This window comes from Lissotriton vulgaris, chromosome 9, assembly GCF_964263255.1.
Source record: "Lissotriton vulgaris chromosome 9, aLisVul1.2, whole genome shotgun sequence".
In the NCBI taxonomy this organism is placed as follows: Eukaryota; Metazoa; Chordata; class Amphibia; order Caudata; family Salamandridae; genus Lissotriton; species Lissotriton vulgaris.
This window is the reverse complement of record NC_141697.1, coordinates 2433819-2452093: the sequence shown is the minus strand read 5'-3', so window position 1 is coordinate 2452093 and position 18275 is coordinate 2433819. Positions and strand designations below refer to the sequence as shown.

General features: G+C 49.7%; 1 protein-coding gene across 1 annotated transcript in view; it reads right to left on the bottom strand.

The window, feature by feature from the left end:
- The window catches only part of FSIP1 (fibrous sheath interacting protein 1), an 898930-nt gene that overhangs the window by 841324 nt on the left and 39331 nt on the right, over window positions 1-18275 (bottom strand). Inside the window, exons 3-4 of the mRNA XM_086936904.1 lie at window positions 6817-7162; window positions 1208-1377 (exon numbers count right to left, since the gene is read on the bottom strand). Coding sequence (XP_086793030.1) covers window positions 1208-1377; window positions 6817-7162 — 516 coding nt within the window. The remainder of the gene's footprint in view (window positions 1-1207; window positions 1378-6816; window positions 7163-18275) is intronic.

Here is an 18275-nt window from a genome sequence, read left to right as displayed (position 1 = left end):
ACGTCGAAATCACATCCGAACCCAATGGCGGAAAAAAACAATCTGGGGATGGAGTCGATGCCCATGCGCACTGTAGTCCAGGGGAGGAGCCACCTATCTTGTGATACTTCGAAGACTCTTCCAGGACAACAAGGTGCAATCATCCGGACCAAACACTAGGCGGCGATCTATGCACTAGATGTGAATTTAGCAGCCCACATGCCTCGAACAAGAATATAGCACATGCTGACTGACTTTGCCACGTGATCCCAGGACAACGGTGACACCAGATTCTGACTGGTTCTGCCATTTGCTCTCAGGAAAAAGAATTGAACTGATTAAGACTGATTGGCCCATGTGCTCCAAGGACAAAGAATACCATGGTAAAAGACGCAGGAGAGAGTGCTGGATAAGGAAGGACTAAAAATAAGCAAATGCATAACTGAATTAATGCATCAGTGAATGAATGTATACACCATCAGCGACTTATTCGTGTTACTCTAGTAGACAGGTTGAGTGCACGTTGTACAAGTGATTAAAGCACAGTTTGAAGATAACATAGGTGACTCGGGACGACTAGACAGAAACAATGAGAAGTTTTGAACAATGCAGTGGAAGCTCCCTGTCACTTATTGCTGGGTTGAGAACAGATGAATAATGTTGATGAATGCTTTTTGAATAGGTTGCCATCCCCAGACGACGGTTGAACAGGCAAAATGGCTGCAGCTCACTGACGTGAAGACGCATATTAACTGTTTTATGCTAATTCAATTACAGATTTTGTTTCTCAGAATATGAGCCAATTCTGAAATATTTGAAAGTGTTTTATAGACTTAAACTTTATATAACATAACATGTGTATTTGTAATGCACAAGTTCACCCGTAGGTATCTTTTCGCTGAATAGGAGATGTTTATTGTTACCCTACTCAATGGTACTCGTTTTATCGACCTTAGATGGATGAAAGGCTGAGTGGACCCACTGGGATTTGAACCTGTCACCATGAGATCGAACACAGGCCCCTGCGGTGGACGCATTAGTCCACTGAGCCATCAGACCTGGCTCGTAAGACACATTTTCTTTCAGATTCTTCCTGTAGAATAAGGGAGGGGCATGGGGTGGGAGAGCGCACCAGTCAACGTGACGAGGCACAGCCCTGCTCATGAGAAGGTTCAACAGACATCAGCCTGATAATGTAAACTTCACAGTACGTGCTTTGAATTGATACCTGCAGCTCTTCCCACAGTTTTTTCCTCATCTGCTGGCCCTGGTATTTTACTTCTTTCTCTCGTACTTGCTTCTTTGCCAGGATTTTATCCAGCATTTTCATCTTCCTGATGGCCCCCGCCAGCTCTGGATCTGTGTTTTCCTCATCAGACGCTTCATGTGGCTTGGCATCTACATAAAATAAACGACATGGCATCACAGCTAACACTGAGAGGTTTGATACGTTAACTTTCCTTCCTTTGGTCTGCAAGACATCATCCTTCCCTCTGAGACACATTTTTACCATTGGCCACCTCCTTTTACCTTAGGCCTGGACCGGACGTCCACTCGCCCTCCTGGGCCTTCTTTACAGGCACACTGAGCATGCCTCCACTCGCCGCCACGGCCACCTCCTTTTACCTTAGGCCTGGACCAGACGTCCACTCGCCCTCTTGGGCCTTCGTTACAGGCACACTGAGCACGCCTCCACTCGCCGCCACGGCCACCTCCTTTTACCTTAGGCCTGGACCAGACGTCCACTCGCCCTCCTGGGCCTTCTTTACAGGCACACTGAGCATGCCTCCACTCGCCGCCACGGCCACCTCCTTTTACCATAGGCCTGGACCAGACGTCCACTCGCCCTCTTGGGCCTTCTTTACAGGCACACTGAGCACGCCTCCACTCGCCGCCACCGTAATCTCGCTGATCCAGCCCTGCATGAAGCCCACCGGAGTCATTTATACCACAGGCACAAAAGGCATATGCGCGGATCAAGAACCAGATTGTATTCATTTAGAAATATATCAGCTTAATCAGAATTATAAATGGGTGCTAAATGTATGTGACCTCTCCAAATATGACGAGAATTTGCAGTCACGTTGGAGTAGAGATTTGTTAAGCATGCATTGCTTTTCTGATCAGCTTCTTTGGATGTTTCAGATACAACAGAAAGGATCATATGATATAAAGTGTAGATCATATGATATAAAGTGTAGATGCTGTAAAGAAAATTCGATTCACATTGGTACAAGATGAAAATGACAGGATCCCTGAAATATGAAAACGAAAGTCCCTTGGATTAAAGAATATTGAAAAGGGTGTTCATTAATGTTCTGATAACCACCCTATGTCACTGTCAGGACGCGATGCTCAACCACAGTGCCACTCCCGGGGTCAATGGCTCTTTCAGACCACCCCGTTGGGAGATGGAAGCATCATGTGGGCCTATAGACCAACCCGAAAACTGTCATAGACTAATGTTGTGAGACGGCATGGCTTTGCCTCACGTCGGAGCCATATCCGCTACATAGCCCTGTTCGCTTCGCTTTCTTTATGCTGCTGAGGAAACTCGATTGAGTGGCCCTACTGACTTCGTCAATCTGAGCATGTTGGGTGACTTGAACTTATTAGAGTGTCCGGAAGAGGAGCAAGTTGGGACCTTGGTCACTTCGTCCCTCCATCAAGACTTTGTGGGTTCCCCTACCCACAATCGGAAACTTATCACTGATTCGACACTTGATGATGTTCCTTCTTTTTAGTTTTGGGGTTCTTGTTTTTGGGGTTGTGGGATGGGGGGGAGGGAAACTGGTGGTGGTTTTTTAAAGGTTCTTGACGCGGATGCGCTTTGACTAGGTTGGGTTATACACCACAGACACACTTCAGCTCTATGTCGCGTAGGGGCCTTGCTGCAAAGAATGGGAGACTGATATACAGGTTCATGAGAGGGCAGAGGGAGGAGGTGTGGACATAATGGTACTTACGGTAGGCTCCTGGAATGTAAAAGGCCTTAACTTGCCTCAAAAAAGGAAAAAAGTTTGGAAATATATTTTGGATCATCACTTAGATTTAGTAGCACTACAAGAGACACATCTAACCCGGGCCGAGGAGACCTGCATTCCATCATAAACATTATCCCTTGATTTACAGGGCATCTGCGCTCACTAAGCACCGGGGGACCGCAATCCTTTTTCACGCCTCTACGAAATTTCAGCCCACCCCCACTAAATCTGACAAGGAGGACCGCTGGATAATGGTTAAATGCATCCTGCGGGGTAGACTCTGCACATTTATCTCGTCATATGCACCTAACACATGTAGGCTACCTTCCTTCTGGTGCTCCTCGGGAAAATACAAGATTTTGCGGAGGGTCCGAAACTCAAACTGGGGAATTTTACCCTAACTTGGCAGGCAGATCTCAATAGCACTCATTCCCACAGACAGGAGATATGGGCCTTAGGGATGCCTGGCGGACCCTCTATCCCCAGACACGAGATTATACCTTCTATTCACATGTACACCGCACAAACTCTAGGCTTGATTATATATTCATTGGCCAAAACTTAATGGGAGCCCTCCGAGAGGCTAAGATTTTCCCACTTTCTGTGTCAGACCATTTCCTAGTCTCGATCTGTTTATCCGGGAACACTCTAGTGTCTACCTCTCCCAAATGGCACTTCCCGGCTTCCCTCACGAGAGATAGGGTACTCTGTACCGAATTGAGAGATACGATCACTGACTTCTTCGCCAGGAATGTGCCAGCGGATACCTTAGTGTTCAATAATTAGGACGCCTTTAAAGTGGTCTTTAGAGGTCGATGTATAGCACTTAACTCCGAGTTGAATAAATGCAGGACTAAAGAAAGGGTGGATCTGGAAGCCGAATTGACATTAGCGGAATCGACCCATAAACACAAGCCACCTAGGGAATCTCTGCGCACGCTCACTGAATTAAGGGGGAAACTTAGAGCCATATACAACAATAGGGCAAAGTACACCCTTTTGAAGCTCCAACAGTTTTCCTACTCCCAGGGGAATAAGGTCGGTAAAGACTTAGCTCGACAGTTGAAGAAAAAACGGTCATACATAGGCGGCATACAGGATGGGTGAGGTGCACTCATTCGCAAGGACGCAGAAAAAGCTGACATTTTGGTGCCTTTTTTAGCAACCTTTATACGAGGGAATCAAGGGATGTAGACATGCAAAGGAACTACCTACGGTCGCCACAGCTCCCCCAAATCTCCCACAACTGGAATGACCGGCTTACGGCCCCTATAACTTCAGGCGAGGTGGCCTTAGCCATCAAATCTCTCAAACCACAGAGAGCCCCAGGGCCCAATGGGTTTACGGATCAGTTTTACAAAACCGTTGCCCCGACCTTCTGCCCCATCTTACGCACCTTTTTAATACCATGGCAGAGACTGGTGGGGTCACCCCATCAATGGCGACGTGACAGTTATACCAAAACAAGGGAAAAAATCCACAGATGTGCGCTTCGTATCGCCCTATCGCACTTCTCAACCGAGATGCGAAATTATACTCTATTCTCGCAACCCGACTGAACGATCTTATGCCAGATCTCATCCATCCGGATCAGTCTGGGTTTATTAAAGGCCGTCAGACACATGACAATACTAGGCGTATAATCCATCTAATCCAGAAAACTAACAAGAAGATCCTGGCAGTATTGGTGGGGTTAGATGCCGAGAGGGCATTCGACAGGGTAGACTGGTCGTTCCTCTTCACCACGCTTGTGCACTTTGGATTTGATGTTAAGTTTATTACTATGATACGGGCTAACTATGTCCAACCTCACTCAAGGGTACAGCTGAATGGGGTCTCATCGGCTCCCTTCCCCCTGACTAGTGGTACCCGCCAGGGGTGCCCTTTGTCACCTTTGCTGTTCACCCTCAGTATTGAGCTGCTAGCCATAGCCATACGTGCAGCGCCAGAGATAAAGGGCATTCCTTTTACAGGGAAATGCATAAAATATCCCTCTTCGCAGACAATGTGCTCTTCTCTCTTACGGATCCGGCCACCTCTCTCCCCATGCTTCAAGCGGAACTTACGCGCTTTGAAGCGGTGGCGGGCTTCAAGGTTAACCCAGACAAATCCTATGTTCTCAATCTCACAATCCCTGACGCCAGAGTCAGGGAACATCAGGCATGCACCCAACTACAGTGGACTTCCCGCCCTCTCCAGTACTTGGGGGTACAACTGACGCCTAGGGTGGAAGAACTTTATAGAGCTAACTTCCCACCCTCCATCCTTAGACTCCAGGCGGACCTTGTACGATGGAAACCGCTCTTTATATCTTGGCTTGGCCGCATACATGGAGTTAAAATGACAGTGCTCCCTAAACTTTTATAACTGTTTCAGGCACTCCCCGTGGAACTTGACAAAGACTTTCTTCCTAAAATAAAATCTAAGGTTCTGCGGTTCCATTGGCAAGGGGGGCGAGCACGTTTCTCCTTCTCCATACTGAAAAGATCATGGAAGAAGTGGGGGACGGGACTCCCGGACTTTGGGCTTTATTATAAAGCCGCCCAGCTGCGGGTGGTGATCGTATGGGCCAAGAGAGAATCGGAGAAGTACTGGCACCATATGGATAGAACCATTGCGGGAAGAGCGACCCAAGAATGTACATCTTAGCACGCCTACTCGAGCGGCAATGATCAATGGACCCCATTTACACCAATCCATTTGGACCCAGCCTTTCCTCCTGCTCTACAGGAGGGTCCCTTTGACCAATGGAGGGAGGGGGCTGCAGAGCACTGAGCACTGACACACCTATTCCATAATTACGACATTGACAGCTGCAAGAGGGTTTACGGGGTGGTATCTACTGAATACTTTCATTATCTTCAGTTGAAACATTGGGCTCTTACACCTCATGTTTCTGAGGCGGCCACTCACCCCCTCACGAAATTTGAAACATACGTACAAACTGTAGAATCTATGAAAGGAGTTATCTTCCACCTGTAGGTATCTTCTTACCTCTATGCACACTCCGAAACTCTGCTATATGACCATGTGGGAGGGAATATTGCAGCGCGATATCCAAGATAGAGAATGGTAGGGATTATGGTTGGACATCACAAAATGTAATCATTCTATGGAACTACGGGAGTCCCATCTCAAAACGATGATGGACTGGTACCTACCTGTACCCTACCAAGATCAGGAAAATATTCCCCAACTCGTCATATATGTGTTGGAGGGGCTGTGGGCTACTGGGTGACTGCCAGCATATTTGGTGGGATTGTCCTGGAATACGACCCTTCTGGGAGGAAATTCTAGCACAAATTAAGGAAATATTGGGATACGCTATTCCGACCGATATGGCAGGGACTCTTCTCCTGGGCTTTCGTGACCCCTCACTCAAACACCAAACTAAAGAAGATATGTGGACCTGCATTGGGGCTGCAAAGGTAGCGATAGCGGCGGCATAGAAAAATTTGAATTTGAATTTAAATTTTGAATTTAAAAATATTTATATAGCGCTCTTCTACCACGCGGTTTCTTGTGCATTGCAAATTGCGACTCGCAATCGAGCGCAAATTGCTAGTCGTAATTTATACTGGTCATACATCTGGCCCACTGTTTCTACGTTGTGTTTACAGCCACATGTACGGTTGAACTTGTATTTTGGATAACTGGTCAGATAAATTACTGCAAATGTTGCGTTCATGGACTTGTTTTCTATGTATTGGATTCTAACGGAAAATAAATTGTGTTCCAGGATCTAGCACATGCACAGAGATAACATACCTTTTATGAATATCAGAATACACCAAAGTGACTGCCAAGGTGTGTTTGGGGAAGTGAAAATGAACAAATATACTGTAGAACCCACCTGAAGCTTCTTTGGAATTCACTGTCTGCTTTGATGTGTTTCTCATCTCTGAATGTTGGTTAGGTGAGGCGGCGGTGTGGTCTTCATAGTTCACAATGTTTTCTGATGGTTGTAGAGGTGGTGTTCCTCTTCGGTCATGCCCAGTCTCTTTGCCCTCTGTCGGCTGCAGTGACGGTGTTCCCTTCCTTCCACGGTCAGTCTCTTTGCCCTCTGTCGGCTGCCGTGGAGATATTTCTCTCCTGCTCCCACTGCCGCTGCTTTTGAAACTCACATCCATTTCATCACAGGAAGAACTGAATGAAGATTCAGCAGAATTCCAGATATTTTCTGAGATAGAAGATGAAACCTGGAAATGATGGTGTACATTTAAATTATTGTCATGACCACTGTATAGTGCATTGATGGGTGGCATGAAATAAAAAAAAATCGAATTTTTCAGTACTTTGATATTTTTGACTAAAATACAGCGAGAGCCAAAAAGCCAGGATTTACACAATCGGTGTAAAGCCGGATCTTCATTCATCTTGACCCAAGTAACACCCATCAGTGGACAGCACAAGGAGGTCCACAAACCAGACATTAACATGTTGTGTGGAGGAAAGCAATCATCTTGTAAATAGGTGACGCTCTTTAATGATCGTACGTCACGCCATCTTGACTACAAGAGTCGTCTGCAAGGAGCTAAACACACTCCGGTGGGGAAATGAATTTTAATAACAGGACGTGACCATTATTGAACAAAGTTTAATATGTGTTCTTTCTTTTCGAAGTGAAAGAGCTAGCTAGGAAGAGCTGCCTTGCAGAGAGATGTAAAAGAGAAAGCCTATGTCTTCCATATAGACCCAAAAAGCATTTAGGCCTGGTCCCTAAGCGCCTGCTGCAGAGAAGAGGCAGTGGATCATTACATTTAAAAGGCTGAACTTTCCGTCATTGCCTCCATTCCTGGCTGCTGCCTGTTCAAGTGAAGCAAGACATTACAAGACAGTACATCCCAAAAGACAATGGCCTTCAGTGTGATGAGCGCTCCATGTACTGGACTAAACCCGTATCTGAGGAAAGTCCTCACAAAGGGCTCTGACACTATGGACGGAGAGCACCTCGGACTAAACCCGTATCGGAGGAAACTCCTCACAAAGGGCTCTGACACTATGGAAGGAGAGCACCTCAGACTAAACCCGTATCGGAGGAAACTCCTCACAAAGGCCTCTGATACTATGGAAGGAGAGCACCTCGGACTAAACCTGTATATGAGGAAACTCCTCTCAAAGGGCTCTGACACTATGGAAGGAGAGCACCTCGGACTAAACCCGTATCTGAGGAAACTCCTCACAAAGGGCTCTGACACTATGGAAGGAGAGCACCTCGGACTAAACCCACATCTGAGGAAACTCCTCACAAAGGGCTCTGATACTATGGAAGGAGAGCACCTCGGACTAAACCCGCATCTGAGGAAACTCCTCACAAAGGGCTCTGACACTATGGAAGGAGAGCACCTCGGACTAAACCCGTATCTGAGGAAACTCCCCTCAAAGGGCTCTGACACTATGGACGGAGAGCACCTCGGACTAAACCCGTATCTGAGGAAACTCCTCACAAAGGGCTCTGATACTATGAAAGGAGAGCACCTCGGACTAAACCCGTATCTGAGGAAACTCCTCACAAAGGGCTCTGATGCTATGGACGGAGAGCACCTCGGACTAAACCCGTATCTGAGGAAACTCCTCACAAAGGGCTCTGACACTATGGAAGGAGAGCACCTCGGACTAAACCCGTATCTGAGGAAACTCCTCACAAAGGGCTCTGACACTATGGAAGGAGAGCACCTCGGACTAAACCCGTATCTGAGGAAACTCCTCACAAAGGGCTCTGACACTATGGAAGGAGAGCACCTCGGACTAAACCCGTATCTGAGGAAACTCCTCACAAAGGGCTCTGACACTATGGAAGGAGAGCACCTCGGACTAAACCCGTATCTGAGGAAACTCCTCACAAAGAGCTCTGGTACTATGGAAGGAGAGCACCTCGGACTAAACCCGTATCTGAGGAAACTCCTCACAAAGAGCTCTGGTACTATGGACGGAGAGCACCTCGGACTAAACCCGTATCTGAGGAAACTCCTCACAAAGGGCTCTGACACTATGGAACGAGAGCACCTCGGACTAACCTGTATCTGAGGAAACTCCTCACAAAGGGCTCTGATACTATGGAAGGAGAGCACCTCGGACTAAACCCGTATCTGAGGAAACTCCTCTCAAAGGGCTCCGACACTATGGAAGGAGAGCACCTCGGACTAAACCTGTATCTGAGGAAACTCCTCACAAAGAGCTCTGGTACTATGGACGGAGAGCACCTCGGACTAAACCCGTATCTGAGGAAACTCCTCACAAAGAGCTCTGGTACTATGGAAGGAGAGCACCTCGGACTAAACCTGTATCTGAGGAAACGCCTCACAAAGAGCTCTGGTACTATGGAAGGAGAGCACCTCGGACTAAACCCGTATCTGAGGAAACTCCTCACAAAGGGCTCTGACGCTATGGAAGGAGAGCACCTCGGACTAAACCCGTATCTGAGGAAACTCCTCACAAAGGGCTCTGACACTATGGAAGGAGAGCACCTCGGACTAAACCCGTATCTGAGGAAACTCCTCACAAAGGCCTCTGACACTATGGAAGGAGAGCACCTCGGACTAAACCCGTATCTGAGGAAACTCCTCACAAAGGGCTCTGACACTATGGAAGGAGAGCACCTCGGACTAAACCCGTATCTGAGGAAACTCCTCTCAAAGGGCTCTGACACTATGGAAGGAGAGCACCTCGGACTAAACCCGTATCTGAGGAAACTCCTCTCAAAGGGCTCTGACACTATGGAACGAGAGCACCTCGGACTAACCTGTATCTGAGGAAACTCCTCTCAAGGGGCTCTGATACTATGGAAGGAGAGCACCTCGGACTAAACCCGTATCTGAGGAAACTCCTCACAAAAGGCTCTGACACTATGGAAGGAGAGCACCTCGGACTAAACCCGTATCTGAGGAAACTCCTCTCAAAGGGCTCTGACACTATGGAAGGAGAACACCTCGGACTAAACCCGTATCTGAGGAAACTCCTCACAAAGGGCTCTGGTACTATGGAAGGAGAACACCTCGGACTAAACCCGTATCTGAGGAAACTCCTCTCAAAGGGCTCTGACACTATGGAAGGAGAGCACCTCGGACTAAACCCGTATCTGAGAAAACTCCTCACAAAGGGCTCTGACACTATGGAAGGAGAGCACCTCGGACTAAACCCGTATCTGAGAAAACTCCTCACAAAGGGCTCTGACACTATGGAAGGAGAGCACCTCGGACTAAACCCGTATCTGAGGAAACTCCTCACAAAGGGCTCTGATACTATGGAAGGAGAGCACCTCGGACTAAACCCGTATCTGAGGAAACTCCTCACAAAGGGCTCTGATACTATGGAAGGAGAGCACCTCGGACTAAACCCGTATCTGAGGAAACTCCTCTCAAAGGGCTCTGATACTATGGAAGGAGAGCACCTTGGTCTAAACCTGTATCTGAGGAAACTCCTCACAAAGGGCTCTGATACTATGGAAGGAGAGCACCTCGGACTAAACCCGTATCTGAGGAAACTCCTCTCAAGGGGCTCTGACACTATGGACGGAGAGCACCTCGGACTAAACCCGTATCTGAGGAAAGTCCTCACAAAGGGCTCTGACACTATGGATGGAGAGCACCTCGGACTAAACCCGTATCTGAGGAAACTCCTCACAAAGGGTGTGAGAAGGTGGCCTGATATGCAGTGCTCACTATTCTAGTGAACACTATGTATCAGTCCAGCAACCCTTATTGATGATTGGTTGTAAGTCAACCTTATAGACCAGCTATCCTAGTAGCGTGGATACGAGCAGTCTAAGGCTAAAGACTCGAGAGGGCGTTTTAAGCCAGCTGTTATACCACACATATACCCCTTGAATACCAAGTGAAAGGACACCACACAAGTGTTATGAAAATAAACAGTGTATTTATTAAGAATCACAACAGCCCTGTACTCTTTATGAGGACAGGGTACTAAGCACAACACAAAACTCTTACGAAAATACTTAAGTTAGCACAGTATATACAAATGCCCGAGGGGCACGGAAAACCATATACTCTGAAAGTGGAATGCGAAATTACTAGCAGGTAAGTACAGTACTAATAGGCTTTGGAATCGCTAGGACTTGACAATAGAATCGTTAGATTACTTCTAGGAGACCCAGGGGACTCGGGTGCAGAGTGTGCACTCTCACGCGTGATGCGGGACAAAGTCTATGGTAGCTAGTAAAGACAAAGTTAGTGTTCTCGGGCGAACCCGACCTGGTAGGAGGAAAACGAAAGTGGATTCTGACCCTTGGATAGTGAGGCTATGCTGGGGCACCGAAATGCCGAAGTTACCTAGCCCAGGGGCTGCAGCTGGATAGGTCTCAAAAGACGTCGGGAATCCTCGTAGACGGACCAGGAGCCTGGAAGAAAGAAGTTGCTGGCAGGCGACCAGTGAAGAAAGTTCGATGGATCCAAGCCTGGATCGAAGGAAGATGACACCTGAAAGCAGAGGGGACCAAGTTCGAGACTACTAGCCAGTAGTCAGGTGGCACCAGGAGGGCACCGGATGGTAGTCACCTCGACTAGGTGAGTGGGTGACGCTGTGCTCGCAGATCTCACGGACCAGGAGGTGTTGTCGGCGACCAGGATGGAGGAGCGAGCTATCCCACGATGGATGAAGTTGTCGGCGTCGCTGGACCCAGGATTGGGCAACAAAGCCTTGGCAAATTCAAGCCCACGCGGTGGACTCAAAATGGCGTCTGGAGTGGACCCGGAGGGTCCGGGGTGCCTCTCTTGAAGAAGGAAGCCAGGGCCAGTCTGGAGCCACCAGACCAGCAGCAGTGATGTCGTCGGGCGTCGTGAAGAAGGCCACAAGCCAGCCGGCTAGTAGCCACACAGCGCGGTGAGCACGCAAAAGCAGAAGGGCCCCACGCAGATCGTGGAGATGCTGGAGGGCTGATCTTCGGTGCTGGAGCTGCTCAGGGTTGGGGCTTCTCGGACCCCAAAGCACTCACCAGTGGAGCACACGGTGGGCTTGTTGCAAAGAAGTTGTGCAGTCTTGGCGATCGTCGGTCCCTCGAGGTCTCGTCACACTCACAGTTCTCAGCTTTGCTGTAGAGGTGAGTAGAGGTCAGAGGTGCCAGGGAAGCCGGGTCTCGTCGAGCTGGGTCTTCGGATTCGTGAAGAAGGACTTGCAGCAGACCGCAGTGTTCTTAGGATGGTGCCCGCTTGATGCAGGGTGACTACTCCTTAGCCACAAGGGAGAATCTTGAAGAAGGAAATCTTGATGTCTTTCGCAGAAAGTCGTGTCTTGATTCCAAAGATGATCTAATTTGAACAGGGGGCCCGCTCCTATCTTTATACTAAAAAAGGGGGCTGACCCGGTGACTAGGTCCTGCCTATGGGTGGGACTAGGAGGGGGGTGGTTACACCCCTCTGCCATGCCGGACTTTCCCCAGGCCAGGGGCTGGTGTGCCCCTGGAACTGGTTCTGACCGGCCTGTGCGTAGTGAGCACCGGGGTGCCACTCAGCAGTCACCTTCCTGTAAAGCCCTGCCTACCCAGGATACACAAAACCATGTCTGGGACGGTGCTAGCACCGCCCCTGACAGGAAACCCTTTGTCCAGGCTCCCCTCGCTGGAAGGACTCCCAGCTGCAGGGGGTCAGACTCGTGTCTGTGGTGGCAGCATCCATTTTGTGGAGCTGAGGCTTCGTTTAACTTTAACCGGGGTTCACAGTTCCATACATGTCGTGTCCCTCTAGAAGGGTGGAATGCTAACCCCGTCGCCAGAATTGGCGAGGGGTTAGTATTCCAATTCGTATGACACCTTACTCGACATGTTTTGATAAAGCAATACCAAAGATAGCATTTAACCGCGAGGATTATAATGCACTTAAGAGTATATGGTATGCAATATCATGGAACAGCTATTAGGACTTGATTCCGCAAGCTGCAGACAGGCTCAGCTCATGCCAGAGCACCATCTCACACGATTCCAAGCACTCTGCCTTCAGGATTGTCAAGGCCTGCCATAGGAGTGACTGATAGGAATCTGTGTGTCCATTTTAGGGTTAGATATAGGTATACTATATCTACAGCAAAGGGTGATTACACGACTTTGCCCCAGCTGTCATGCAGCCAGTTGTGTCAAATTTAGGAGGCCAGCCAGGGGTGGTATAATACATGCTTCAGCCCCTGGTAGGCCCTGGGTACACCTATGCCCTGAGTTACAGGGTCTGATAAGGTGGCCCAGTACCAATTGGTAAATGCACCTAGGGTACATGTTGTAATTTAGAGAGAGAACAGCCAGGCTGTGGGTCTGATTGGCAGGCCCACAGCCAGAGAAAGTCGTAAACCAGTGAAACAAAAGCAAAAAATCTGGGTGATCATAGGATTGCAGACCCTACTCTCCTACAAAGGGCTCTGACACTATGGACGGAGAGCACCTCGGACTAAACCCGTATCTGAGGAAACTCCTCACAAAGGGCTCTGACACTATGGACGGAGAGCACCTCGGACTAAACCCGTATCTGAGGAAACTCCTTACAAAGGCCTCTGATGCTATGGAAGGAGAGCACCTCGGACTAAACCCGTGTTGGAAGTAGGTGGCCTGGCCTAGGGCAAGACTAACATTCAGAGGCACAGTGTAGAGGTTGCAGACCACCCAAAAGTAATTCCACGCAATAGCACTCAAAAAGAAAACACTACACCAAAATTATATGAAAATACGTACTGCTTTATATAAAAATAATATTCTCTTTGTTGTCAAATATAAGTAGCTCACATATAAATAGCTCAAAACATTTCAAGTCACTTTTAGGATCAACAGTTACACTTTTTAAATTACTAGCAGATTATCACTTTGGCTTTAAAGCAGTTACTATATTCTTGAACTCCTATCACACTTTTGCATTTAGGATAACTGTACTTCAGAATCAATCAGGCTAATTATTAATCCACTAGAATCTTGGGAGAGAACTACTATTCACTATAAGCCAAAGCAGATATCATCACAATATTAGCATTCTTTTTTAGCAGGATGACTGACCTTAAGATTTCACATCACATTACTAGATTTCCTAATAGTTAGCTATACATTTACTGTACTCTGCGCACCTCATACTATCTCTTAACACAGCATTGCTTTAAAGGTTGGCAAGAGCAGCACTTAAATCAGATCAGAGCAACACCCCTTTGCATGGATAACAGTACCGTTTTTCTACTAATCCTCTTTTAAAGACAACTGGTTGAGAACCACTTAGATCAATAGTTAATTAAGCCCTGCCAGAGTTCCCTTAGGGACCCTAAACTCTTGGAGACAGAGTCTCAGCGTACTCCCTGGTAGGGCATCTAGCCAGAACACCAGTTCCCTAGGTAGAAGGCTCTTTCCCCTTATAACTACCTCCTTACTTGCAGTCGAGGTCCGGTTTTGCCAGGGAGCGTAGGGAACTCACATGTTAGGTGGTCTGTGCCCAGCGCCGGCGAGAGTCAATAGCCTTGGGACACTCCAACTCCCCTCTCCCACTCGAGCCAACTCTTCTGGTGGCACTCGAGCGGAGAAAGGATATGGGCCGGGTAATCAGCCGGCGGATGGCTCTTCCGTTTCCCCCTCTCGCTCGCGCTGGCTCCTCCGGTGGCGCTTGAGCGAGGGAGAGATGCACGATCCCCACTTGCCTGCAGCGGTAGCTGGCGCACCTCCGGTCACACTGATGCCGCCGCCCAATGCGCAGCCTCCAAGGAAGGACTCCTCTCGCGCCTAGCTTCCTGAAGGCGCTCACCTCACTTCAGAGCGACTGAAGGACGCACTCCTCTTCCGGACCCGCCCGCCGGCTTCCGCCTCCTCCTATTCGGCTCCACCTCACGGAGCCAGGCAGCTCAAGGGGCATGCGCGAAAGGCGAGTGTCTCACCGCCTGAGATCGCGCTGTTCGTTCGCCGCTGTATTCCTCCTCCGCCCACGTAGAAACTGACGAGGGCTTGCGCAGTCCACTCCTCACCTCAGAGCCCTTGTTTTCAGCTCCACCACAACGCCGCTCGCCCACACCGATGCAGGGACAGCACGGCTAGCTGAATGACAGTTTCTGCTCCCTCAATATTCCAACGCCGATCCAGGTGCAGGACAGCTTGTGGTCTCACTGTCCCCGCTTCCCCAGCCCTCGTGGTCTCAGGTAGGAGGAAGGACACGGAGGGGTTTTGGCACCAAGGGGGGGGGGGGCGCGATTCCAGCAGTTGGGCAGCACTTGGAAGAAAAGCAGAATATGGAGAATCCTTCTTCACAGTCTCTCCAGAATCGAACTGCTGAGCAGAGGACTGCGCTCCGCAGCGCTGCAGTCTCCGTCTCCTATAAACTTCCCCTATATATTTTAGAAAAGGGGCAAGCTAGGCGCCCAGGGTCTCCAGTAACTTCCCACAGCGGGGCCAAGGCAAATAACCAACAGGGGAATAGTGGGTTGGACCAATAAGGTGGCTTCCCAGTCCAGGAGGTCAATCCTAAGTCCAGCCTCTTCCCACCCTCAGCTACAGCCTGTCCTCCAGCTGACTTCCACAGGTAGACAAAATGGCTGCCCCGCATTCCGCCTTATATAGGCTGCCCTTCAGTGGTCCAGAATGGACCAGAAGGTTCTGGAATGCCCTATGTTAGGCTATGGCCAAGTTCTGTTGGTGACAGTTGGGGCAGTTGGTGGCCACCATTTTAGGTGGTGCCAACTTTCCTGTCAGAACAGGCCTCTGGGCCTGAGGTAAAAGATTATGAGGGGGAGAGAGAACACCTATCCCCCTGGCCAACACCTACAAAAAGTCAGTAGACACAAAAATTAATAAGGGTATGAGGGGCAAAAAGGGGACAAAATAAATAAAAATTAGGAGGGACTTCGCCAAAAAGCCAGACAGGTCTAACACGCGTCCCCCCCAGCTGAAAGTGGGGAGAACTACCCAACCCCTTGGGAGTCCTCATCACTAAGGCGGAAATACCTGGAGAGACCGTCTGCATTGGCGTGGTCCACTCCAGGCCGATGTTCCACCCGGAAGTCCATTCCCTGTAGGGAGATGGACCACCTCAACAACTTGGGATTTTCCCCCTTCATCTGCATCAGCCAACGAAGGGGTCGGTGGTCAGTCTGAACCAGGAAGTGCGAGCCAAAGAGGTATGGCCGCAGCTTCTTCAGAGCCCACACCACCGCAAAAGCTTCCCTCTCAATGGCACTCCACTTCTGTTCCCGGGGAAGCAGTCTCCTGGATAAGAAGACTACAGGTTGATCCAGGCCCTCTTCATTGAGTTGCGATAACACTGCCCCAATGCCATGTTCTGATGCATCTGTTTGGACAATGAACTCCTTGGAGAAGTCTGGGGCCCTCAGGACCGGTGCCGCGCACATTGCCTGTTTCAACTTTTCAAAGGCTTGCTGACAAGCCTTTGTCCAAACTACCCGTCGAGGTTGTTTCTTGGAGGTGAGCTCTGTGAGGGGCGCTACAATAGTGCCATACCCCTTCACAAAGCGACGGTAGTAACCTGTGAGGCCCAGGAAAGCTCGGACCTCAGTCTGTGTCTTGGGGGGTTCCCAGGCCATGATTGCCTCAATCTTCGCCTGCAGGGGCTGCACAGTCCCCCTACCCACCAAGTGTCCAAGGTACACAACCGACCCCTGCCCAATCTGGCATTTGCTGGCTTTGATGGTCAATCCAGCTTGTCTCAGGGCCTGGAGAACGGCCTGCAAATGCTGCAGATGGTCCTCCCAGCTGCTACTGAAGACAGCAATGTCGTCCAGGTAAGCAGCAGAGAAACTCTCCATTCCAGAGAGGACCTGGTTCACCAGCCGCTGAAATGTGGCAGGGGCGTTCTTGAGCCCAAAGGGCATCACACAGAACTGGTAGTGTCCCTCAGGCGTGGAGAAGGCTGACCTTTCCCTTGCTCCATCTGTCAAGGAGATCTGCCAGTACCCTGAAGTGAGGTCAAAGGTACTCAGATATTGGGCAGCTCCTAGCCGGTCAATCAATTCATCCGCCCTAGGGATCGGATAAGCATCAGTCCTTGTCACTGAATTCAGTCCTCGGTAATCCACACAGAACCTAAGTTCAGGTGTGGTGCCTGGGGGTGCGGCTTTTGGCACGAGCACCACCGGACTGGACCAAGGGCTGTTGGAAGGTTCAATTACTCCCAGCTCTAGCATCTTGGCAACTTCTCCATGGATGCTAGGCTTCACCTTGTCAGACAGCCGGTAGGTCTTAGACTTCACTGGTGGGCTGTCTCCTGTGTCCACATCATGGGTACACAGGTGGGTCCTTCCCGGGACAAGGGAGAACAACGAAGAGTACTGCTCCAGGATCTGGCGGCAGTCCTCCCGTTGCTCAGGAGTTAGAGTAGGAGAGAGAATCACTCCCTCCACTGACCCATCCTTCTCTTGGGACGAAAAGAGATCTGGGAGAGGTTCGCTTTCCGCTTCCTCTTCCCCGTCAGTCACCATCATCAGCATGACTTCGGGCCTCTCATGGTGGGGCTTGAGTCGGTTGGCATGCAGCACCCGTAGGGGCTGTCGAGGGGTCTTAAGGTCCACCAGGTATGTGGCCTTACCCTTCTTTTCCAACACCTCAAAGGGGCCTGTCCAGCGATCCTGGAGGGCGCTAAGCTCTCCAGGCTCCATCACCCACACTTTCTGTCCAGGCTCCAGTTCCACCTGGTGAGCGTTGTGGTCATACCACTCCTTCATGACTGCCTGGCTGGCCTCCAAGTTGTCAGAAGCTTGCTTCCACAACTTCGCCATTTGGCTCCTGAAGGCCAGCATGTAGCTCACCACATCCTGGGGGGGTTTCCTGGGAGATTTCTCCCAACCATCCTTCACCAGGCTGAGAGGACCGCGTACAGGGTGCCCATACAGAAGCTCAAAGGGGCTGAAGCCCACTCCCTTCTGGGGCACTTCCCTGTAGGAAAAGAGTAAACAGGGTAGGAGGACATCCCATTTCCTCCGCAGGCTCTCGGGCAGACTTTTGATCATGCCCTTCAAGGTCTTATTAAACCTCTCAACCAGTCCATTCGACTGGGGGTGATAAGGAGTGGTGAACCGGTAGGTCACTCCACACTCCTTCCACATTGCCCGCATGTAAGCTGACAGGAAGTTGGTCCCCCTGTCGGACACAACTTCCTTGGGAAATCCCACTCGGGTAAAGATTCCCATTAGGGCTCTTGCCACTACAGGTGCAGTGACTGTCCTCAGAGGTATTGCCTCTGGGTACCGTGTGGCATGATCCACCAGTACCAGGATAAACCTGTGACCAGCTGCTGTTGGTGGATCCAAAGGCCCTACAATGTCGATGCCCACCCTCTCAAAGGGGGTGCTAACGACTGGAAGTGGTTCCAGGGGAGCTTTTAGCTTCACCCCTGTTTT